Source organism: Streptopelia decaocto (assembly GCF_964273445.1).
Source record: "Streptopelia decaocto genome assembly, chromosome: Z".
NCBI classification, from domain to species: domain Eukaryota; kingdom Metazoa; phylum Chordata; class Aves; order Columbiformes; family Columbidae; genus Streptopelia; species Streptopelia decaocto.
The window spans coordinates 38,975,418-39,001,736 of record NC_138657.1 but is presented as its reverse complement, the minus strand read 5'-3'; the positions used below and the strand labels follow the sequence as shown (position 1 = coordinate 39,001,736).

General features: G+C 44.3%; 1 protein-coding gene across 8 annotated transcripts in view; it reads right to left on the bottom strand.

The window, feature by feature from the left end:
- Nucleotides 1-26,319, bottom strand: part of LOC309451619 (PH and SEC7 domain-containing protein 3-like) — a 112,821-nt gene that overhangs the window by 35,357 nt on the left and 51,145 nt on the right. For 7 of the 8 annotated variants that reach the window (XM_082075494.1, XM_082075497.1, XM_082075496.1 and 4 more), the window contains 2 exons: nt 26,127-26,216; nt 4,266-4,309 (listed from right to left, as the gene is read on the bottom strand). In XM_082075494.1, the coding sequence (XP_081931620.1) occupies nt 4,266-4,309; nt 26,127-26,216 (134 nt within the window). Of the gene's footprint in view, nt 1-1,074; nt 1,146-4,265; nt 4,310-26,126; nt 26,217-26,319 lie in introns of those variants that run through there. The other variant, XM_082075498.1, reaches the window with a different exon arrangement.

Genomic DNA, 26,319 nt, shown 5'->3' with positions numbered 1-26,319 from the left:
ACTTCCATAGCTCATACAGGCAACCATATGACCTGGTTGAAAAGATTTATTGCTAGAAAGCTTTTTTAAATGTTGAACCCAAACTTCCCTTGTTTCAAACACAATCCACAAGGGGTGTGAAGAATAACTCACACCTGTGTCCTCTGTGACAGCCTTTACACACTCTAAAAAATACACTCAGGTCCCTGTCCTCATTGCTACCTTTTCCCACTAAATAAACCCAACTCTTTTAATCTCACCACTCATTTTCACAGGATCTTGAATTCCATTCATCTTACAGGTGATGTCAGGGTTTAAAAACAAGAGTTTATCATTTGAGTATGAAAAATCTCATGGAACTATCAAGTCTTTCAGGGAAATTTAAGCAGCACAAAAAATTATGACACAATTATTAGGACTATGTGCACTCTTGGGGTGGTTCCTGTGACCTCAGCACAATGAAAACAGGATGCACTGGACTAACAGTACATGGCTCCAGTGCAGTCAGTAGGAACTTCTGGCAAAGACTTCAGTGAGGTTTGGTCACTGCTTAGTGTTTCACTTGCTGCTCAAAGAAATGAACCACAGTCCAACAAACAGGAGAGATCTAGAACGGTAAGCAGTGGAGAGGAAATATGGAATGGGACAAAAGATACAATAATTTTATTTCTGGTGGTTAGTTTTCCCATACTGCTTTTCTCCTTTCTTCCAGGACATTGAACAAGAGGGCAAGCAAGAGGAAATGGCAATCCGAGGAAATGGCAATCCAAGTAAATGGCATAAAGTTTTCTGGCAGTTCTATTGTGAAAAGTAATGAAAAAAATTGGTGTGTACAGTGCGGAGCAGGAGTACGCATTCAGGATCCCACATTCACCAGTTCAGTGTAAATTCCAGGCCAGATCTGTTTATTTTACAGATCATAGTATGTGATTCACTTTTAACCTTTTGGAGAACTTGAAGGAACTACTCCAGAAAAACAACTTTAATGCAATTCTCTCTTCCAGAGCTGTACTCATGCTTCTCTGTTCGACAAATGATAAATGAATACTCCTACTGAAAGTCTCCAGAGCACATCTGCTGACCAAGGTACCACTTCTCTTGACTACAAAATTTGAGTCAATGGTAGTCTTTTCTTTCTGTGGGCTTTGGATCAGCCTGTAGTTCCACTGGAAATGGAGAGCAAACCTTTTAGGTTGATGACACACCTAGCCCACAACTAGTAAGATAAAGATCATGTAGCAGTCTTCTCCATCCTATGCTTTGCTGTTATCCTGCCCTGCCTATGGACTTATTGCCAGCCATTAATAGCTAAATAATGTACTGCCAGAGCAGCTCTTGAACTGTTGCTTAGCCCATAAGAGAGACTCTCAGATCCTCAAAGGGATTCTGGCTAGAGGAAAGGCATTCCTTCAACATGACAGCATCGCGAGGGAGCTTATGTTGGGTTTTGCAGCCCATTTTCCACCTTTGCCTTACATCCCACTTCTTCCCCTGCCAACTGCATCAGGGAAGCAAAGTGATGCTCCTTGGAAAGGAGAGAGGATCTTCCTCGGTCCCATCACCACAAAATCAACCATGTCTCCTTCCTATCCACCTTTCTCTGCAGATCACAACAGCAGAGCAAGAAAGTGATGTGCCTCCTCGCTCTAGCTCAGGCAGTCCCAGGGCTCCTCAGGGCAATTAGTTTACAGGAACCACACACCTCTGTAAAAGTAAGGAGAGACACCTCCACACTCCCTCTTTATGACAGCGCTCTCAGCCCTACAGGTAAAGGCACAACTTCTTTGACTATGCCTAGAATGAGCTTTGTTTCTTAGCATGGGAAGTAATTGTAACATCATTCTCAGCTATCTGTCTGAGTTTCAGATTGGAATGGACAATTGGCCACTTTGAGAATTCTGCTGGGAGAAAGTGGCTTTATACCCACATACCAAAACCTTATTTAAGGAGGATTCTGATTTCTCCCTCTCCCAGCCTGCTTGCAATTTTCCCCCAAACAATTCATTAACAAGGGACATGGACTGGACTGAGGAAATGCCAAAACAGCTACTACCTATACAGGAACAAGCTAACTCATAAATCACCTTGACTAAAGCTCACGGCAGTAGAGCTGGGTAGGAGCCAGTTCCCACCTGGAGGCTGCCCAAGTGTATTAGATATGGTATGGTCTCTTGGCAAGAGCTAGAAGAAAATTCTGACATTGAGAAAGTTACAGAATTGATTCTGCTGTCTCTAAAGTACCTGTGAGAGACTGTCTTGCAAACAGCTCTGGTGTTGTGATACTTAGGTGACAACCTTGAAGCACTTCCCCCATCCCAATTAAAACAAAGAATGAAGTTATGCCTTAAACATCTAGTCTTTGATACTTTGGGCGGAAAAGATAGATGGCTGTGGAGGCAGACACCCTGTCTTTTCTTTCCCAAGATTTTGTGGCATTAAAAGTGTTGCTGTGAAGGCCTCAAGGCCTAACTGGCATGATAGAGATGAACCATCTGTCAGACAACCAACAACCAGAAGAAACATGAACCAACAGCTACCCCTTATGGGCAAAACAACTCACTTCTGGTCAGTACTGTGAACCTTTCCCTAGTCTGAAGACCCCAGACCCATTTCCAGAAGAGTCTTTCTAATTAGCATGAAGAACAAACAGAGGGAAGAGACAAACCCCCCTCTCCTATCTCACATGCAAATGCACTGGATTATAAAACAATGTCATGCATGACATGAGGCAGTGGTGTGTATCGAAATCTTCAACAAGTCCACCCCCCTGCACAAGATGTCACAGGACCGATCGACCTGTGAAGCGGTGATACCTTACTCTCTCTCTGATATCTCAGTTTTCCTTGTCTCTCTCTCTTTTCCTTCTTCTTGGCCATATAAAGGTAATAGCATCCTAAGTTCTGCTGCTAAAGTCTTGTTAAGTTTTGTGATATAATAACATACTTTTGCCAAGTCACCAAACCCTGTAATTTGTATTCCACCAAGTGCTTTTAGTAAATTCATAATTGAATTGGACCTTTGGAGTGATTGTCTGTCATTCACTTTGCATTACCGTGCAGAAATACTCAGAGTTAACTCACATCTGATCTCACCTGGTGAGACATGGCGCATGTCGCGTTCAGAGTTAACTCACCTCTAATCCCACCTGGTGGGACAGGACAATGTATGACTCACACAGCATAGTCCAGGTCCGAGACACAGGCTGGGGAAATGTGTCCCACCGTGCTTTTTATGAGGGTCATCAGAGATGGCATCTCTTGGTCATGACCTTTAGCAGCACATCTTCCTCACTACCCTGACATTATCTAACACACTTCTGGACAGGGGCTGCAATCTCAGTTGGGACCAGCAGCCCTTGTGAGGTTGCACACCCTGACAAGAAATTAATTTGCAGATGATGAACTTAAAACAAGGGAGATCAGAAGTCAATGGGCCTGCAAGACCTATGGCAGTTGTTAGGACTTCTAGAACAAAAGGTGCAGGTGCATGCATCTCAGACATGCACTGTTCTCAAGAAGGTGAAGTTTCAGAAATGTAAATCCAGGCAGGTAAACATCTTGTACAGCCAAAACAGACAAAAGACATCACTCTTTTATTTTACATCAAAATCTACTGTTTTACAAGTGTCAAAATATAAAGCAGACCCTTCTACTCTTTGCTGGCATATCTAGGCAACATGAAACCTAACCACAAAGAAATGTCAATTTAATATGATCAGAAACTGAAGCTTCTTCTTGTCTGTAGTATTTCTGCAGTTAACAAGTGTTAGCCTGTTGAAAGCAGCTAAGGATAGGGGAATATCAGACTTTGTCCAATTTATCATCTTTCATATTAGGTTGTTGTCAAGCTATCCACAGTTTGTCAGGGGACAAACCAAGACAATAAACCAACAGCAGGAAACTCAATCCAAGACTTGTGTTTCTATTCAGTGCTGCTGACATAATGTACTGAAAGATACAGAGAGAAGTCAACTTTTGTTTTATTTATGCAGTCATAGAACAACAGAGGATTTAATTTCTCTCTTTTCAGACTGAAGTTTCCTACTAAATGAAACGTCCTCTTTCCTTACAAATGCAGTTGGCTCCTATCATTAACAACTCCCCTTGCTGGAGAAACAGATGAGGCAGTATTGCCAGGTCACTCATTAACAGAAAAGCAAACTCTTTATGTACACTGGCTGTCTTCTACAGGCTTTGGAGCCTGCTCAGACGGTGACATAGGACCAATAAACAGATTACTACACAGGTACAATTTCTAAACTCCTAATTCCTACACAGTATACTTACACTGCCCATTCCAGCTTCTCATTCTTGATTGAATTGTAGAGGGCCTGCAAAGGGAGAGAAATGAGATGGGTTTATTGTTTGACCCCTGCTACACATAAATATATATGCTGAGGAAAACCACCTAACCAATACTAGCAAGTGAGCTGTCTCTGATCAAGGAAGTACCGTATCTGCTCATGGTAACACGAAAGCCTTGAGCAGAAATCTCATCGAAGAAAAAAACATTGGAATGCAGTGTTTGAGATTACAGTCATTTTCTCAAGCAGGTTTTTGGGTTTTGTGGTTTGTTTTTATTTTATTTCTTTTAAATAACACTGTTAAGTCTGCAAAAGACACAAGATTACAGCCTTGAAATTCAAGGTCCAATTTAATTCCTGACAGTCAGTGAGATTTTTTTTGTCACTGAGTTTAACAGGGCCATATGAGCTTACCTATAAAACTACACCAGAACAGCTATCCAAAGCCCCTGAGCCTCATAGACACCTGAATGCTTTCCCACTCACAAACCTAAACATAAACACGTTCCATTCCAAGTGCAAAACAGAAAACAAATGATAAGCAGCTTTCTGCTCGAAGAGCAACGTATTCAACTGCTGCTTCCTAACATCATTACTTCTTTCAGTTCACAGGAAAGATGCCAGTAGGTTTGACACCAAAGGTCACAATTCTGTTGTTGATACCAGCCTGCAAAGAAAAGGGTCTGGAGGTTGACTTAAGCCTGGGTGTGTATCAGACAGTTAGGACGGATTTCTTATGAAAGGGAGTAGGTACACTACTTGGATAAGCGTGTCTGATTTCAACCCTCCAGTAGCTGATGCATACAATGGATAAATGCCTGCTACTACTACAAGCTAATGGTGTTCTTCAAATAGGCCACTTGACTCAAGTGAAGTATTTTGGTATGGAATGTCCCTGATTCTCGCACTTATAATCCATATTTGTAATTTACCTTATATACATAGCTAGATTTACTCCCTCTGGCACATAACTCCTACACAGCCTCAAAATATGTTAACGTGTAGAACTGTTGATGCACACGATTACCAAAAAGTAGCACATCAAGTATGAACAAGCCTGAAAATCACATACGATAATAGCTATGACATGCTTAACAGAAACATTAGCATTTAAATAGCCCTAGCTCTGACCCAAAACCAAAAATAATTCTGAAAACTGAAGAGTTAAGACTAATCTTGTGCATATGCCACGGCCAAACTTGCAATGAGAATCCCATGAGCACATCCCACTGCTCATCCTGTGATCCACTGGCTTCTTTCCGAATCTTGCGTGTTCTATTTGAAGATGCTTAATACTCAGCTCTGTGAAATTCTGGCTCAACTGAACCATGCACAAGCAGGTCAAGCATACTGGTACAAGTTGCCTCACGCTGACACTACACATGCAGCAACTTTTAGTCATGGTATACCATAACAGTAGGTTTCTCAGAGCAATAGAAAACATAGGACCATCAGGAGGAACCATCTTACACCCTACTTATACTAAGCTAGGAGACAGAGGTCCCCACCAGTAACAGAGCTTTGCTGTGCTACTCACAGCAATATGATGAAATATTTCCAACTCTGGAGTTTTCACTGTCTATTTCATCTTCTCCAAACTTGTACATGGAGTTCTGATCCACATGCAAGGCAGCAAAGGTGAAAGAAACTGTATTACTGTCAGTTTGCAGGCATTTCACTTAACTTTCAGGTGAGAGCTATCAAGAGATTTTAAGACCACCCTGCAGGAAGAAAGCAAAGAACAGACTAATATTTCTTCTACCATGCAGCCAGCAGTCCAGCAGAATCATATGCACCTCCAATTTCTGCACAAGCTGATGCTGACACTGATTCTCTGGGAACAACCAATATTTTCCACTAGAAGACACTATGTTTCTAACGACTTGACCTAAGTTCCCCTCTTATTCTTTGACTTGTCCTTTTCTTCCTACTGTTAAAATATTATCTTCCATGTTGAGCCAGACAACTACTTCCAAATATATGACGAAGAGGCTGCATTTTTTTCACCAGTTGCCTCCCTATTTTTTCAGAAGCAGTATTTTTTTTCCCCAGCTGGTTGGATGAGCTTTTGAAATGCAGCAAAAACCTGGCCTGGGGCATCAGAAATGCTTTTGCTGTTCTCTCACCCAAATGCCTACAAAATTGGGTCACAACCTCTGAAAAATGAATACCTGGCCTGTACAGTACTGTTTTTTATAGGACTGTGCTGCTAAGGAAGATTCATGAGATCACTACAGCCAAAGAGCAGGACATACAAAAACAGCACTCCAGATTGGTGTGGGAACAACAAATGCCCCAGGCTTTTGCCTTGTGGAAAGTGACGATTTTTGTCCTGATCTTTACTAATGAGCCAGACTTCATCTTTCTTCTTTAGGGAGTTAACAGTCATATGGCACACATCAGAGGAAGGACACAGTGTCCCCCATAGAGCATCTAATACAGCCTCTCAGAACATCTCTGCTATTTACAAAAATGAAAGAAAACCATAGAGAAGATCCACAGCCCGGACAGCTGTACATAAGGCATGTTCAGTGTGTCTGCCGAGCATGTTCAGTGAAACCTCAGCGACCAGACCTCTCAAGGGATTGAAATACACGAGTTCTCCTGCCTGCCCCCCAAACCCACCTCTCTGGCAGAGATAGCTGCACACTCACTGCCAGACTCACCAGCCTGTTAGAGCTGCTTTATGTTCCGCCTCCAAAACAATTTACGCTTTAACATTTTCCTGATGGCTGCTGGGCTCTTGCATGATTTGGAGAAAAAAAATTTCATACTCCCATGTTTTGCAACCAGTAGCAGACATGTACAGCCCAGCACCTGCTCTATCATTTATTTCATGGCTTTTTCCCAAGGCCCTGATTCAGATAGCAGCTCTTTTCAGCAGACATTTCTCCAGAGTATGATTAAATCAAACAAACTTGTAGACAAGCACTTAAATGCTTCACTAAATTGCAACAGGGCTGATCGGAGATTATGGTGGTGACATGACTTTCACTGTACTTAACTAGCTGCAAGTACAGGTTTGACTAACTCATGCTTCCTCTCTGGAAAAAAAAAACCAACACAACAACAACAACAACAACTCAAAAAGCTCTCTTACAGTCTGACAACAGTCACGGCTTCTTACCTGCTAGCCTGGGAAATGCTTGGCAGATTTGCTTTCTAAGCCAGAAAACTGGAGGCTGGACAACAGCAGGGAATGCCAGAATGAATATTGTATGGGTCTTATCTTCCAAACTGGACCAATACCACTTGGAAAGGGGAGAGACTTTCTATCTCTTTTGGCACCCAAGGCTATTGTAGGCAGGATCCAAAGTCCCAGCAATGGACTGCTCAGCAGAGTCCGACTTCACTGCTTCAACTCTTAAGCTCTATTACCCAGACTACAAAAATCTACTCCCTACGGCTTTCCCCTTTCTGAGAATTGCTGATCTCTGGGTCCACCATGCCTGCGGCCCAGCACTGCTCTAAGCTCCCTGGGGAAACAGATGCAGTTTTGAAGGGAGAATAAAATAAATAAACTGCTGCATAAAACAGAAAGCTACATCCTAGACACCTTCTTTATTTTAACTCCAATGTTGCTTCCTACAGCTCCAACTTGATCCTTAGCAAACTGCAGTGTAAAAAAACCAATGCCATTTGTTATGTGTTAGTGGGATTTGTTTGTATTTTTTCACAAACTAGGCAAGAAACTTACTCTTCCATTTTTAAGTGGAAGCCTGTAACTCTGTAAGAAGCTACTGAATTCCATCCCCATTTTCCCTTTAGTAAGCAGATAGGTCAACTAGAAATCCAGATTTTATAAGCTCTCACCAGCTGGTACTTTTATTCCAATTGAGAAGAAAATCGAGACTATGCAGGGAGAGCTTCCAAAAACTCCTGTTTATTTTACAAAGCTGCCAAGAAACAAAGGTCACTAACTATCCTCACCTCCCTCAAAACTTTGTCACATGCATGAACCATTGGACCGATTTAAATGGGCTGCTCTAGGCACCTGCCGACGATGCTCTGAGTCAGCCACTGCATGCAGAAGCAGTGAACAAAAGGCAAAACCAGGTGTGCACACAGGAACAAAGACATAACGAACTACCTTGATACTCATCTCTGTAAATCCTCTAGGTAACAAGTGGGCACAGGGTCCCAAAGCCTGGCCAGCAGGATGCAAGATGCTGAAGAGGTCCCAAGGCACTGCGCAAGACCCTCCCTTGAAAGGCAACATAAAAGCCTGCCAGGAGGGAAAGAAATCTACCACAGGTATTTCTTACACCTGCCCTATGCACAAAGGAGAAGGAGCCAGAAATGCCTGTCAGGAACAGCTAAACAGGGAAAATCAAAACTGAGCTCAGAGAGCTAGCAGGGATGACCCAGACTGTCTTCTCCAGTTTTTGTTTCCCAGGCTCTCTGCTCACACCCAGTTCCAGCCTCATTTCTGAAGTCATCATTAGGGAAAGGACCATCTGACCATCACAGGAGACAACCTGGGTGACTTCTGCAGGCCCCAGGACAGGGATGCACTTGTGCTCTCTGACCCACATTCCTGCAGCCACTGTCAAAGTAAGCCCTGCCTGAGGACATTTCTTCTTCACCTCCAGTTGGTAGCAGCACAGTCCATCCCAGGCAGCAAAGGAAGCCCCAGTCACATCTCTGGGCAAAGACATGCTCAGCCATTGCAGTCAGAAGTATTTGGTCAGAAGTTCAGCATCTCTCCCAGTCACTCAGCACTGGCCCACCAGCTCTGCCTTTGGGCCCACAGCAGTCAGACAGGAATCAGCCTCAGCTCCCACCATATGTGGTTTATTAGTAGGAAAAACAACAAAAACAGCAGAATCTTACAAAAATAAAACAGGTTACAGAAGCAACAGATACCAGACATCACAGGTGTTGGCACGCAGTTCCAACAGGTGTTAATGCGTCCATTCTTTGGAGCAGGGTATGTCTCTGTGTCTTTGCCTTCTGCCAGGTTTAGATGGGGTGTGACACACCACTGCTGGTTTGCTTTTTAGGTGATTACCTGAAGGTTGACCCTCCCCAAGAACTCTTGCTTTCATGCAGATACACACTATTTCACCATCTCCTATTCGCCACCCTCCCCCAAAATCCAGATCTTGAAATTTTCTCCAGTCCTTATGCACAGGATCTGTTAACACCTGCTGAGGCCAGGATAAGGGCTCTGATCACTGGGTGCCTGTAGCTCTTTGACAGTCTCAAAACAGGTAAGCCCCTGATGTCACACACATTTTGCTCCTTCTGACAAGGATGCAGCAAGGATGCCAGGGTAGTACCCCAAGAAGCTTACGGGTTAGTGGCATGGCATATCTGCTAATATCACTCTCAATTTCAAATTCCACTGGCTTGTACGACAAATGTTATTCGAACAAGCCGGCATACATTATTCATAAAACAGCACAGAGCTGTTCAGCAGCATATGGATCCGATGAATGTTGTTGTGGTGTGGGTGGAGATAGGGTTGATAGGAACGTTTTAGGGGGAAGGAAAGGAGATCATTTCACCCAGGGAATTTCAAGTGCGTCACCAACTGGAGGAGAACATTTCTAAGAGAAACTCCTCTATTAAAAATCTGGTTTGTATGGAGAAGGGGGGAGGGGAAGAAAGAAAAAAGATTGTGTCAGATATATCATCATGAAACAGAAAAGAATGGTTAGCTGGGGCTCCTGAGAGCCAACAAATTAATGCCACAGAAGAAATGCATCCTCCGTAAAATTGATACATGCGGTTTGCTTGATAAGATTTGTTCTGTACTTGCTGGGGTGTTTCATCAGTGCTATTGGTGATAGCTGCATTCAGTGCAGCATACTGAATTATTACAGGAGAACAGAGGAAAGGCTAGTGAAGTGTTTCTTGACAGTGGAGCACCCACACAGCCTATTTCAGGAATTGTTTTATTGGCCCTGTGCATCTGCAGGCAGGACAGGTATGGGCACTGTGGACCTCAGTCCACAGCTGCAGGAAAACAGTTGTCAAAAGGAGACACTGCTGACCACGCCAGGTCACACAGACAACCCTAAGGTCCTCTGACTCACCTTGCATGCAGCCTAAGTTTGAGCCTACTCTCCAGAGAACAACGGTACAACAATTCACAGTATCCTTTTCACAGGTTCTCCTGCTGGCCTGAGGCTGTGATACCTGCCTGTAATATACACCTGGGATGCATCACCTGGTGGAGCCTGTGTACATACAGGTGCATGTGTGTATATGTCTGCACAGAAGCACTATCTGATGTTTTTCAAGAAGACAGGTCCTTGGGCAGCTTCTTTGATGCTGGCAGCAGGCAGACCTCATATGCATGTTGGTGTGTTGTTCATACTCTCTAGAGCATGAGGGTATATAATACTCTCTAGCTCAGCAAAGTAGGCCAAGTCACATTAAGTGCAAAGTACACTTCTGAGCCATGAATGGGTTAAATCTGTCTCCTGCCCTAAGTCAGCTGAAGCAGTCGCAGAAACAGGTCTTGAGCATTGCAATTACTTTGTATGGGGAGCAGACAATATACAAGGCAGTCCAAACACAAAGGTGGAAACACACCCACAGAAATATGGAAGAGGACAAGTCTAAAAATCAAGCCCTACTTGAAACTGAGGGGATCTACACAACACCACTGTCCAGAACGCCCAGACTAGAATTGAAGACATTTCGTGACAGGTGATGTATAAGCACACACACAGACTTACAGTGATAAAAAGACCTCTTTTGCTACACTACACATTGGCAACTGCTTCCATGTCCCTTCCACCAACACAACAGTACAGAAGACCTAAAGCTTAAATATAAATCAGTTCTCTAAATCAGTGACATCTTAGCAAAATAGGATGGGCAGACAAAAAGCAGAAGGGGGAACAGACATATGGAAAGAATAGGGCCAACTCACTGAGCTAGCCAGGAGAAGAAGTGGGTATCTATCTCTCACGTAACAACCTACAGCACTCAGGAGGCTGAAATGTGAATCCCACAGAGGGATGAACACAGTGCATTCATTACTGCAGTAGCTAACTAACTGTGTCAGACACCATCCCTGGGAGAAAGTCCCTGCACTGAGGACATTACACCGTGGACACAAAGCCTGGAGAGGGGACAGAGGTAGAGAGATTAAGCAATGCACCCCATATCAAAAGACCCGACTTTCCAACGTATTCAGAGTCTTTCCATACATAAATCCTCCACGCCTAGGGTGAAAGTGATCACAAGAGCAGGATTCCAGAGCACCTGCAAGACACCTTTTACTTTGGCATTTGCTGGAGTAGCAGATACTGCATCAGCAACAGCTCGAGAACAGTGGTCATGCTATTGCCTTGCAATAACCTTAGCTGTACAGTATTTCTTAGTTATGGTCAATAAGGCAAGAATAAAATAATACATTTATTTCTATTTGCATTACTCTGTGATTAAAGCTCTGCAGCTGAGGCCCTGAAATAACATACAATCTGTAATCTGGGAGACAGGAACTACTAGGAACTACTCTGCAGCATTAGGATCTTTCACCACAGCAGATCTCCCAGGATAAATGAGATTTAGGGAAGGAACAGTACAGGAACATCCATGCATGTGTCTGCTTGTTTGCATTCACACAGCCACAAGACAAGGTTAAATGCCTGTGGCTGATGCTTTGAAATATTTTAGCCTCATTCAACACACCTTTGCAAATGGTTACATCTCCTAATCCCATGGCAGAATCACTGTGCAGCAGGAATGAAATTCCAGGCATATTTGGTCACTGCGTAAAGTTCACCCAGTCCTTGGAGACACAGAGTACCTTTCCGAGGAAGACAGCTATTAAAGGACTTGCCATGGGTTCCCAGGTGCTTCTCAGTTATTGAGCAGGAGCGAGGAATGAGGAAAGAGATACTGCATGGAGGGGGGGTTGTTTACCTAGGAACCGATCAGCTGGGCTGGAAGAAAAGATGCTGCACACAGCCACTGTAGCAGCTGGCCATAGCCTATGCTACCAACCACTACAATACACTAAAATATTCCTATAAACACACAATTCATGCCTTCCCAATAAATACTTGACAGCAATATTTAATTATGCATGCAAGACAATGTTTACCTAGCATCCACATCTACTAAACCACAGAACTGTAGAAAAGAAGCAAAAAAATATTTTTCTATAGAAAATCATTCCCATTAAACAGACAATCCCAAGGACATCACTTGCCAACTCCAGCACCTTTCCCGAGAGCAGAGCTCTAATTAGCATTCTCACTAGCAAGTTTTCACTGTTTCCTATTGCACCAAGCTTAGTGACAAGACTCAATCACTATTACACACCAGACCTTTTCCACCTTCAAGTCTGTCCTCAAACCCAGAGATCTTTTTCTGACCTGAGAGCAATTGTGGGATCACTGCAGACCATCCAGAGCCCTTAATTCCTGCAGAGCATAACCTTTTCAACACCACCACCTTCACTCCTATCCAAGAGAAACACAATGAATACTTGGTTATTTACCTTGCTTTCTTTAGTAGAAAACTCAGAGGAGTTGGAGATTTTCATAGATTTTGACCGATGGGACTGCCGCCAGAGAGATTCTTCTCGGGAGTACTTCACCGAACCTGTGGCTCTCACCCGGACTTTGCTGGTGCTCTGAACACTGTTAACTCCAATCATTTCCAAAAGTGAGTGTACGGGGATGGGGAAGAAGAAAGCTAAGGGCACTCCCAATCCCCTGCAGAGGAATTGGAAAAGGTTATGTCTGGAGAGCCCAGGCTCAAGCAATCAGTGTTTGCTTAAAGCGCACTAGGCTGTTTTCTCCAGCATCTTCAGGCACACTGTTTCAAGCCAGCCTGATTGTTCCAGGCATTGCTCACGTCACCGGACAGGGTGAAAAAAAGAAAAAGAAAAAAAAAGAACAGGCTGATAGAAACTCCTCCCCTGCTCCACTCCCCTCTCCAGCATCAACTCCCCCTTCATACACACATCAACAGAGAGAGAGAGAGAGGTGGAGAGAAAGATGCTGGAACAAATGCCAGCAGATCAAGCAAGAGATTCATTTTCAGTTCACACAGCCACACTTCCCTGCCTGCAACAGCCTGCCATGCTCATTACTGCCTGCAATAACAAAGGACACTGTAAAAAGAGTCTTCAATCACCTGCCAGCTACACACTTCTGGATGTGAGAAATGGGTGGATTCCTAAAGCACTGGAGAAACGAGTGAAAGCCCACAGCACCAGAACAAAGACCTAGCAAGCCCCGGAGAGATGCCCCAGCAAACTTGCACAACTCTAAGCATTTGTACTCATTAGCCAGAGTCCTTGGGGGGCCTTTCCAGGGGCAAAGGATACCAAGACTTTCACACTTTCACACTCAAAGAGTGGCTTAGGGGAAGAGAGATTACTTTCCCAAGATGACCAGTGAGCACACAGCTGGGGACCCATCTGTGGCTTTGGCACCCAGGAGGGCTGTAGTCAGGCTCTCCGTGAGCAAGCCACATGGCCTGGCAGTTGGCCCCGCCAGCAGCACCTTGTTCCTCCCCTGAAGTGAAACTCACACCGCCCAGCGACAGGAGGGCCACTGCCATGCCCACGCAGGCAGGAGGCACCGCTCCAACTCACGGGAGCTCTTCCTCATGGGTCAGGCATGCTCCCCATGCCTGGAGCCGCCCTCCCCCATGCATGGGGTGAAGGGTGGCCGGTACCAAGGGCAGCCAGGCTCTTACAGGGGTGGATATGTTATATGAGGGAAAAGGGAGCTGTTTACCTCAATGTTGCAAAAGCACCGTCATTTCTGGCTCCTGGAGACCCAGAGCGCAGCAGACTGTGCATTGCCATGGCAACCTGCTCCGATGAGAGAGAGAGATATCTCAGCTCTGCTCAGCATGGGGTCATGGCAGCTGTGGGCACACACCGGGGCAGGTGGAGCAGCTTGTGCAAGTGCCAAGGCAGAAGTCGATGAAGGGGACATCATCCCCAACTCAGAGGAGGCAAACAGCTTGTGCTAAGGGAGCACAAGAAGGTGAAAGACTGTGTGGCACGGGGACCTCACCATGGGCTAACACCATGTTCGGCAACCTGCCCTATGCTGCGAGCCCACCAGGCAGGGCAAGGCCAGCAGCAGCAGGGTTGCAGTCTGGGAGGACACAAGACCCTCTTGTCCCACTTCCGCAATGACACACTGGGATCTGCAAGTCTGTGGACAAGGCAGGGACGAGGGCTCGCTGCTATGGCACACCGAAGTGAACATCCAGTGCAGCAGAAACATATCAGGCAGCTGAAACCTGGGTGAAGGGGCTCCAGCCCTCACTCACACCTGAGTCCTGTTCAGTGTCAGCCAAGACATGTTGAGACAGAGCAAGAGCTTGCTCACCCTATGTCACAGGTGTGACTGCACCCAGGAGTAGATAAAAAGCAGATGAATTTAGTGGGCTCTTTCCCTGGTTACACTTTTCCAGCCTCTTGCAATCAAGGATATACATCTTTATTAGACAAATGGCTAGACAGCTACATGAGAGTCCTAGGTGCATGTCTGCTCATAAAAGATACTGCTGCATCCCTATTCTGCACCAGCCCTTTGGTCAGCAGTCACCCTTTGCTTGTGTCATCTCCAAGGATGCTAAAGGTGCAAATCCTTCCCACAGATTGCAACAGGTGCAGACCATGCTAAAGGACAATGGTCAGTGAAGCAGGGAAAAGGGAACCTAAATATAAATGTGAACATTGTTCCTGGGGTGAGAAACTTCTGATTCCCTACATATCCTGCCTCTTGTCTGTACTTGAGGTACAGACTTCTTTCCACCTGGCAAACAAGCAAAATGCACATTCATTTCCACAGCAGTCAGGTCTAGCAAGCCCACCCCTGCCTCAAGCATTAAGATCAAATCCCAGATGTGTTCCAGCCTTTTTACACAAACCTGTTATTTCTAGGGGGTACCTGAAGGTACAGAAGACCCCTTTTCCCTAGCAACAAGCAATTGTATGCTCTAAGTTACTTGTGCCACTTCCCAGGAAAGGTTTTATGTTACTTAACCCATCTGAAATTATTCAATGCTAGTGGAAAAGCTTTTCAAAGAAAATCTCTTCTTAGAGGAAATTTTTGCTGCAATCAAACAGCTCCAGATGAGCTAAGCAGCAGGTCAACAGGAGCTACATAAATGGCCACAAATCACCTCCTACCCTAGCAGCCCCCTGCCTAGCAGATTGCTCTCGGATTTACAAGGCCACCTCCCCTAGCACCCTCAAAACATCTGAAATAATTATATTCCCTAAATATCACATGCGAACCTAGGCCAATGTGAATTACACAAAGCAGCTAGACTGAATCGCTGAAGCATTTCCCTTCTGTTGCCCACAGCACAGCACCATCACTGCTGCCTAAGTGCAGCGGTTCTCCACCTGGCACCCTTTGAAGTGAGGTTAGCAGATCCTCAGACAGGACAGGAACCTTTATTCACAAGGGAACAGGTCTGGTTCAGCTCTAACCAAGCAGCAGTCCAAAATGCCAAGGGTGACAAGCTGCATCTTGTTCATTTTTATTTTTTTTTCCAGCGGAGTATGGAAAGTACTTCTTAGCTCACACTCTCCGAAAGAGAGAGCCTCATGAGATTATGTTTTTGAAGCCTTAAATGTCTTCAGCTCAAATTTCATCAGTGCCCCTGATTTTCATTTGCAATGATAACATAAATACAATCTTGTAGTCCTGACTGAGCCAGTAGCCTTTTGTACACAGTGACTGTTTTCTTCTGGGGAAACACTACTCTTCAACATTAGAGAAGTCCCACCATTTCAGAAATTAGCATGCACACAGGATTGATTTCTGTCTGTAACTGAGCAACAGCGATTTCTAGGGGAGAAGTGAGTTGTGAACATAAATAGGGGGACAGAAGAGATTTTTTTAAGCAGTGGCTGAAATGGCTGTGCAAAACCAAAAAAATAAATTTTTCCACACCAAGGGAACCCTCTAGGTGTGTTGAGAAGCCACGACCTTTCCCTTGATGAGAGAGGTCAGCAAAGAGGTGGTGGGAAGGGGCAGAATGCAGATATTCAGTAAGTATTTGGTCTGAACAGCCCAGTGACACCACTGGCAGGACCAAAAGGATGGTCACCATATTAATGGACCCTCCCCATCAGCATCTCTAAGGAGCAAACCATGAACCAGAAAGACAATTTGAAACTTTGGGTCAAAACAGGTACAGGAGGGGAAAACCAGAATCCCTACTATCCCTCCATCTCATCCTTTTAAAGCCACCCAAAAGCCTTCCACCTGTCACAGGCACTACATAGAGGAATAAGGCTGCCGTTCCAACTTACCGTGCAATGACCTCCTTCCTGTCTCTTCCTCCCACCAGTCAAATTTCCCTGGGAGGCCAAATGTACTCAGTCCTTGCCTGGTTCTCCTAACATCACTTCAGCAAATCAACAACACAACAAGAAAAACTACGGAATTCAAAATGAAATTCATTACTGGCTTTTAGGCATCAAACCCAAAGGCCACATTATTTTATCCGAGGAATCTGATGTCCTCACACAAAGCCGCAAGAATCCATCAGCATCATTTAAGCCTGATCCCAGTGACAAAAATACCACCACCAAAAGCCAACAGTATACATAAACACACACACGAATTACCTAAAATGCACTCTCAAGATCCAGTAACACATTGAGTAGCACAGAAAAGTGTCACTATTTAATGCTACTATTAAATACTGTTTGTTAAATAAACAACATTAAATATTTCATATAATTGCCTTCCCTCTTCCTTCACCCTTGTTTTTTTCTTCTCCCTAAAATGGACATGGAGCAGAAAGTTAATTCTGCTGGATAAGCTACTCATACACAATGGCTACAGAACTAGAGCTCAACAACTGATCAACAATAACATTATTGAACTGACATTTCCGTGATATTAATATAATGATTTCTGAGGTCTCCAGGCAATCAATATTAAATCTAAATATCTCCAACTGCCATCACTGTGAACAGCAGAAAAAATAGAGTCTTCAAGTCTACATGCATAAACAACCAGGTCAACAGGAACCCTAACAGGGTAACAGCAAACACGGAGGGAGAACGTCAGATATTGACAGAAAATTTCAAAATTATTAACCAAAATTATCAACCAAAATTATCCACCTAGTTTTCCCCATGAGAGACTCCTGTTCTCCACCAACTACAGTACATTGTTACCAGACATTTACAGAGATGCTGGGGTTTATCCCAATCTGAATTTGCCAACAAAAAACATCTGTTGATGTCTTTGAAGAAGAATCTCTCCTTTTCTTATGGCTTATATTGTAGTACATACACTTGTGCTACAGGCTCTGAAGGAATCCCTGGGGATGACTGATTTGTCTTACAACGTGGAAAGTAATCCTTACCATGGAAAGCTATCCCATGTCAACTAGCTACTGTAGCTGCATAAACGTGTGCTTTTCGATGATCTCGACCATGAATCAAAGCACATCAACTCATAGTACCAGGAAAACACAAGCATTGCTCCTATGACCCCATGTTAGGGGACATAAACTTCCTTAACACCCCATGAGGGCAACTGAAGTCAGTATTTTTCACTTCACGTGAGAAGCAGGCTAAAAGCACATTCACAACCAGCTGGCTTGTGGTCACTGACACAAGTCTTTACTTCTGACTTTTTTACATCAGTAAACCGCTAAAAATGAGCAGTGTGACAAAACTGGTCATCAGTGTGACAAGGCTGGTGGAAAACCAAATCAATTCTTGTATCACTGTATCTCTCTGGGATCCATGCTGTATCGTGAGCCAAAAGAAACAACTCCTAAGCTAAGTGTCCTGCTGAGAATGGTGGGAGACCATAGTTAATGAAAACAAGCTCTTTGATAATAACAGGGATGCTGAGAAAACATGCCCCGTTCTCCTGTAGCACTGCAAGTGAAGAGCTGCCACTACCCATCTTCATCTTCCCCGCAGCATCTCTGAAAACAGCTCTGTATCACACACTAGCTGTTGCCTTTCCTGGCAAAGCACCACTGTATCCAGGGAAAAAAGTTTCTCCTCTAGCATTCCTCCTTTTAGGAACTATCGCGTACTGTCAACAGAGCTGACAGAATTAAGTCAGTCATATATTAGGCACTAACTAACACAGACCTTAACACAGTTCCTTAAGTTAAAGCTGACAAATGTAGCTACAGAAAACAGCAGCATCTTGAACAAGTCTATAAAAGCACCAAAACCCTAAAATTCGGCATGACTGTGACAGAAACCCACATGGAGTTGAACCAAACACTTGTGCAAAGCCTACAAACTCTACCAAGTCAGCTGCAAACAACCCCTGCCTCTGTCCCTACAGTGAGTATGCTTAGAGACAACACTGAAATAAACCCCTCATCACCCAGCACTCCCTCAGAGATGTGCATAAAAAAAGAAAAACAACCACCCTTCAATGTTTCCCTCTGATTCAGACAGCAAACATAATAACAACAAAAGTGAAAAGGGGGGAAAAGTAAAAGGAGGGGGAAGCAAAAGGGAGGAAAAGAAAAAGGGAAGAAGGGAAAAGGGGGGGGAAGACGGAAGGGAAAAGTGAGGGGAATGGGAGGAAGAGGGGGTCAAAAGGGCACGTAAAATTGAGGTGGAAAGTGGGGAAGGGGAAAGGGAATCAAGGGAATTCTGAGAACCACATACGTTTTCCACGGGTGTTGCTTGAGTGTTGCACCACGGGGAGAAAGTAGGCATAATCTCTGACATCCCCTTCCTCCACAAATGCATGTACCTATGGAGTGATGACCAGCTGTCTTGCTGCAAAAGACAGCTGACCCTCATGACTTCTGCTAGAACCCATCTGTCAGCAGAGCAGAAAATAGCTGGCTTCGATTTGCCCCATGTTTGTACCAGCACCTTATGAATACTTCATCCCCTACGGAAGCATGACCTCGGAAGGAAACCAGATGTTCCATTTAAGATGACAGGAAAGGAGGGGAAAACAAAACAAAAAACAAAACAAAACAAAAACCAACCAAACCAAACAAAAACTTCAGGAGCAAGGTAAGAAAGAAAACAGTGTAACTGGATGAGAAATAATAGTCCAATATCAATTGAAAAGTGTGGTGACAAACAGAACGAAGGAATACGAAGACGTATACAGCAATAATTCTAGAACTAGTGGAAGTAATATTTTCTCCTCTATTTTTTTTTTAGTATGATATAAATTATATTCCTACTCCTCCTTCCTTCAAGTTGCAGCACAGAACTTAAATTTCAAGCAGATCAGTGGGTGGAAGATCAAAGAATGTTTTTCAGAATTTGTTTTCTACCTACATGGAGGTGGGAGTAATATGTCATAGGGACCAAAATGCATGTGTGACATTGTATTAGAGATTTCCCAGCTTGAAGAGAGCCCAAAATTCCTCCTTTAAAGTGGCAAAGCTGTAAATTTCAGGAGACTATCAGTCTGTATGCTCCACAGTGGCAGCACAAGAAATGGGAAGCTCTGAACGGTGACATTCATCCTCAGGAGCTGCTAAGCATTTCAGTTAAACTGGGAGACAACTGACAGCCTTGGCTATCTGACAGGCTGCAGAAGCTAAACATCAAGTGATTCACTTGACTGATCAACCCGGACAAGATGCTATGGAGACTTTGCCCCCACAGATGAAAATTAACTCCCCAAACATTCATTAGGAGCCTGGTATTGAACCATGTAATTGCAGCTAATAGCAATGGAAATTCTTAGCTGACTCTGCTTGGGTTTCACTCCTTACTGACACAAAAGCCTGGTGGGCTAGGTAAGATCTTTTGAATAACAGTCAGAAAGCAAAGAGATGAAAGGTTGGGGAGCACAAATAACTCAGAGAAATGCAGATCATGAGGGCAGCAACAGCCCCATCCTGAAATGCTTGCTTCCTAGTGAGATAAGCAACAGCTAGTACCACCCCTAGACTGTCCAGAGGAATCCTTATTCCTGGATCACCATTACAAAATTTTATATTTTAAGCCTTTTCTAAAGTTCTGCTTTCCCTCCTTAGGGACAGAGCTGGTGGAGAGCATCAGGCTTTTGTTATTATCTTACATTGCTTTCTTCAACATAATACCTGGGCTTATTTGAGTTGATAGAAGCATAGATTTCAGATTTTTCTCTTTATGTGCATTGAAGCAAGTTCCTGGAATGCAGAAGGAAAATACATTTGCATTTCAATGGGACAGGGTGTTGCCAGGATCTCCGTTATTCATGGGGCCCAAAGCAATGGATGCACCACCATAATCTGGTTTAAGTCACAGTTTTGCACAGGCATGCTTTAACTGGCTATTGCTCTCAGACAGGACAAATGACAACACTCAAAAAATTGCAAGCCAAAGGAGACATAGGTTATTGCAGCAGGAAGATCCTCGCTGAGTATGGAGGGGAGCAAAGACAAGCTGGGTGTTCTCTTCAGTCACTATGGCTCTGAGGCACTTGGCAGGGTAAAAGGAAAGCATGCTTCTGCAAACAACTGTTTCAGACAAGGATTAATGGTTTTATCCTGTGTTCCCTAAATTCTAACTGCCAGATTACACTCTGTTGTCTCCTAGCAGCTGAAAGGGACTCCGGTAACAGATCTTTCATTTCAAATAGATAAGAAATGGCTACCCCGGAAAACATTATCCCAACAGAAACATTTTTAACAGGAAGAACTTCATTCTGGGGGAGAAAAAAAGGAGGCAACCTCAGTAACTGAGCAGAGCTCTGGCTTCTTTAGTGGACCAGAGACACTTGGTCCCCTCCACCGCCTGCTCTGCCGGCAGCTGCAGGTGCTGCTGCAGCCAATGCTGTCCTGCTGTCTTGCCGGGGCCCTTCTAGTGTGATGCCACATGCTCCCCTCACCACTCAGCAGCAGCAGGAAGGTGGGAATTCCTTGCCAAGGAGCCTCAGCCATGAAATGGAAGAAGTGAAGAGACTGCAGATGATAGCAATTAGGGTGTACACATCAGTCTGATTAGTGTGATTTCCTCTGTGCAAATGGGGAGCTGCCTGATGCTCACTCCCTTCTCTCTGCTAAATACCTGAAATGATTGGAATGGATGGAGCAAGATACCAGTAATTCTCTTTAAATTGAGTGTTTGCTTTGGAGGGCTTTTAAAGGAAAAAAAAAAAAAAAGAAAAAAAGAGGCAGCAGCAAGACAAGAGTAAAAAAACCCTAAAACCTCCTTAATTAAAGGGCAGGGAACTGACAGCAAAATGAGATAAACCCTACCTTGCAGCTTCTACAGGAAATTGCATATTCCAGCAATCCTGAACAAGAATTCAGATCATTTAGGAAATTGAGGAGGACTAGTTCTTCAGAAGAGTTCAGCACCAGCAACTCTCACTTAATTGGTCACTTCATTACAGTGCTTCTCCAGAAGATAAGGTCTAGCCAAAAAACAGCCTTCGAGAAAAAGGAGATCTTTTATGCAGGACTGGCATCTTACCTCCATCAGCAGCCCCTGCCAGAATGGCGTTAGCCAAGTCCCCATAGAGCATCCCAAGCCCTTTAACATAATGGAGAGGCTCACTGACAGCACGATGGGTCAGCAAAGAGCTGCTACCTCCTATCAGAAGACATGCGGCCAGGTACGACCCCTTTCATCCCACGTTTGTGTCATGGGGCAGCACAGCCACCAAAGTCACTCCATGTCAAAGGTTGGGTGATGTCCTTGAGTCCATGAATGCGGTATCTTAGACACTGCAGATGCAGAGGACATTTTACTTGTGCAACACAATATGGGCAGGTGGTACTTAGCACACAGCCTAATGACAGAGTAAAATTCCCAGGCTGCTGCCTAATAAAAGCAGAGATCCATTTACTCAGGCTCTCTGTGGGCCAGGGCAGATAGTTTCCCTGCATAAGAAAGGCCTCACCACTGCCACCTTGCTGGAGCAGAGTCTCACACACCTTGCCACAAGGTGACAAGAGGAAGACACAGTGGCCAGCACTGTACCAGCACTTCATTCATGGGGACTGCACTGCCTGCAGGAAATGAAGCAAGCATGCATGGCCAAAATTAGGCTCTTTCCAAGCCAATTTCCTCCTCTCTTCCCATTCCAGAACAATCTTGTGAAGCTCAGCTTTGAAGGCAGCTATGGTCACATAATGTAACGCAGGGTATCATCAGTGAAAATGGTATCACTGTACCAGATTAAAGCTGGTGTGAGCCCAGGAGGAAGGAACTAGCCTGCAGATAAACTGCTCCTACACTGTAGTCATGAGGTTCTTGACACTGCCCTAGACTGATTTTGTTTCCCATCCAAGTAGGCAAACCCTAGGCCTGGCCTCCTTTTCTACAGGAATAAATGAACAATGGTCTGGTCATTATTCTCTTAGGCTAACAACTCACAGGTTAGACTTAATTGTTTTAACTGTTTCTGATATGTTCAGCTCTCTCCCACTCACGGTGGTGCTGCATCCCTCCTCCAGCTTCCCTCACTCTCCACAGCAGCATCTGCAGCAGCTAATCCAGGGTGTTATGTACGTCTGCTCAGAGAAAATGGGCGCTGCAGCTGGGTCCCTTTGTCTCTCTCAGTCCCAGCAAACCTGTCACTCATCACCACCTGTAAATGCTGGTAACTATGTGATTCATCATCAGCCTCAGGAGTGAGCACTGAGCCCATCCACAGCAGAGTACTGCTGCACTAACTAGAACAGAGGCAGTCACACCTCTTGGTATTTAGCACTCCTTCCAGGGCTTCAGCTCACCAGGACAAAGGGACCTTTGCCACAGAAAAGTGTAAGATCAAGGCTGAAAGTCAGGATCACCATTCCTGATCACAGCTTGATACCATGTAAAATTTGTGTGCTTGGAGTGTGACAGCTCAGAGCCAAAAGACAGACATTACAAAACGTTTTATTGCTTTAGAAAAATTTCACTTTCAATAACATTAATCTGCCTGGATTTAACAGACCTGACTCACCTTCTACACCAGCCAGACCTGCACAGATAGATGCTCCTTATTTACACCAGAGAAGAGAATCATAGCTTGGAATGCTGGACCCCCTTTACAAGGAATTTGCCCCAGTTTGAAGGACTACAGCAACCCTGCAGTAAGTATAAACCACCATGCTCAGGTCAGCATGCACTGACAGCAGGAAATCAGGCTACTGTCTCCACCTCTAGTCTTTACTAGCAGTCGATCGCAGATTAATGGGATGCGTGACAGATGGTCAAAGTGGAGCTACCATGGAATAAAAAGGAAGGTATATATACCTGCCTCTTTGGCAAAGTACTGAATATAAGAATACTGCAAGACTATCCCAGGGGGAGCACCACGCTTCTAATCACAGTTTTGTATATTTGCTTTTATGGGTCCCAACATTAAAAGCAACCTCAGATCTGACAAAAGGAATGAGGAAGAAGAAAAAGAGGTTAATCTTTGTGCAAATGGGTGCACAAAAGCAAAACTCTTTTCAGTGTTAATGAAAAGACAGAAAGACACAAGGTGAGCAAGATCATATTAGCATTTCTCACTTCTATCTCTAGTCAGAGTAAAATCTCTGTTCTCAAAGCTTTATCAGTGACACCCCGAGAATCACGTCATGAAGGCCTTATGGTGTGCACTAAAGCATCCTTATTGTTGAGAAAAAAATTAATAAAACAGAGAGATGGCTCCCTGATGGGAGTGGAGAGAAAGGGGCAATCAGATCTCACGTCGGAAGTTTTCTGAGGCTGATCACACAGAAGAGAGAGGTGTCCCTCCTGACACGCTGATGTCTACTACTTGAGAGGCTGTTTTCCTACCCAGACAAACAAATGCTCAGGGCCACACTCTGTGCTCAGTAGCATTATGGGTGATGGGACTAACTGAAGGCAACATTTTATTTCTGTCTTTCAGCTGACTGTCATGGATAGCTCCAGCAGTATTTGCACCCCTGACTCTGTGAACTGCGTCCATGGAAAGTGCTGCAGAGAGCTTCCCAAGCCCTTGGTGAACGCTACGTGCAAAGACATAAGCACTTGGTCAGATGTCTCCCCTCTTCTTTCCCCGCCAGCACCACACAGGTCAGCCCCAGGGCTCAGCAGAGTTGCAGAGCTTCATACAGGGTGCAGCAAAGCCAGGAGGGGAACATAGGGAACCCAGAGAGGCAGAAAAGCATGTTCCCTTCCCCATGGCTCTGCATTACCCACCAATGGGTGCTCAGGACTTCGCTCTCACGGGGGGACACTGCCACCCTGTGGAAAGAGTCTTTCTTCTCCAGGGGCTGGGGAAGGACATGAGGAGATGGCTCCCAGCCTCATCAATGCTAGGTAGATACACTGCTAATGCACCAGCAAGCCATATGCACTTTGGCACTCTGCTGAAGCAGGGCTCTGTGAATTTAATTTATTGAGACTAATGCAAATGTAATTTCTGCTAAGTCTTTGTAATCACATATCTAGTGGCAGGGTAGCTGCTGCAGATAAAGTGAGGTAGCTACTGAAATGAACAATTACTACTACTCACTCCACTCCTCTCCACTGACAAATTAAAACAACAAGGGGCAGAACATCAGCAAATCTTCAGATAAGCCAGATAAAAGGCTGAGGCTGGGTGCCACACCTCTGTCTGCAGACATGAGGGCAGCATGCAGAAAACAGGCAAAAACCCTCAAATGAGGCAGGACTCCGACATTGAGTTTCTTCCATCCTGCTACATCCAAAAAATCCCAAACCCCAGTCCTTGCTTTGAACAAGGCTGCGAACAGCCCGGCAGCCTTAGCATTAGCAGGTCAGTGCTAAACAGCAAGATAGAGCCCCAACCGCATAATTTTGTCAGCAGGAAAATAAAGAGCAGGTGAGCGCCAGTGGAATTCTCTCATCAGTGCACTCAGAAGGTTATTTAAACACAGTCTGGAGACCTATTTCTTCAATAAGAGCTGTAATTAGGCTGCAAATTAATCTCAACACATCTCTCTATGGTAGACTAAGAGTCTTTGGAAAAAAAAAAAAAAAATTAAGCATTGCTGCTGACGGATGAATAATCTGTATCCAGATTTTAAAAATAAAGACCCTAAATCTAAAAACGAGGGTGTTAAGTTTAAATTCCTAACTCTGAACTGAGGCAGGAGGACACAACAAAAAGCTTCCCAAGGAGGCTGGAGAAACTGAAGAAATTACCAATACTGGAAAACAAAGTCTGCCACTTTTAACTATGCAGGTACATCCACATTTCACAATGGGCCTGACACGAAACCCACAAAAGAGACTGCAGTTATTTTGATTTACTCCAGCTCTCAGATGAAGCAACCTCTCATATTTATTTCCACTACCAAAAAAAAAAAAAATATTATTAACTCTAGTGTATGCGCTCCTCTCTTCATTCAGACAGACTGTGGCTTCATGCCAGCAATCAGGCAAAAGAGAAACGAAACATTCTTATTATTACCGACAATGAAACAAGATTCATCCTGCTCAGCCTCTTTGCCTGTTCTTCAGATTTAACTCCTGGCACAAACTTAATGAACAAAACCTGAAGCAAATCAGCCTGTGCCAGACAACACATTCTAATCTCAAATTACATCTCCTGCTCTAATGTGAAAACCACAAAGTACCTTTGATGAAAAAACACACACGCTTTCCAGACAGGCAGAGATGAGGATTAGTCCTTACATATTCAATAGTTAGAACCAACTGGCTGCTTCTGGCTGCTTTAATGAGGAGACAGTACTCTGGGATGGCGTGACTGCCTGAGCTTACAAGACACGCAGCTCTGGAGCTGGCCTTAATGGCGTTCAGTCTCTACCACAATCAAGTGAAGGCAAGTGGGAAAACAGCAGAATAAACACTATTTATATTATATATATTCTGGGAGAGGAAACATGCCCATTGTTTGTCCTGTTTGACAATTAAGATTCAGAAAATGCAAGCAGGGTGTTCTGTTTTGAACCACCTCTCACTAAAAATGAAACCCGTGTTCTGCAGATCATTCCTTACCTTCAACAGCCCTTTTGGGAAGTCTTTGCCATCATTCATCCCCTGGAGGTTAGCAATGAACTCTTGGCAGGTCATCTTTTTCCCAATGTTCTGGAAGGGATGGCAGAGAAACACAGCATCATATTCACGCTGCTTTCCAAAATGATGTAAATAAGCAACATCAGATGAACTGCAACTCCCTGCTCCCATTTAA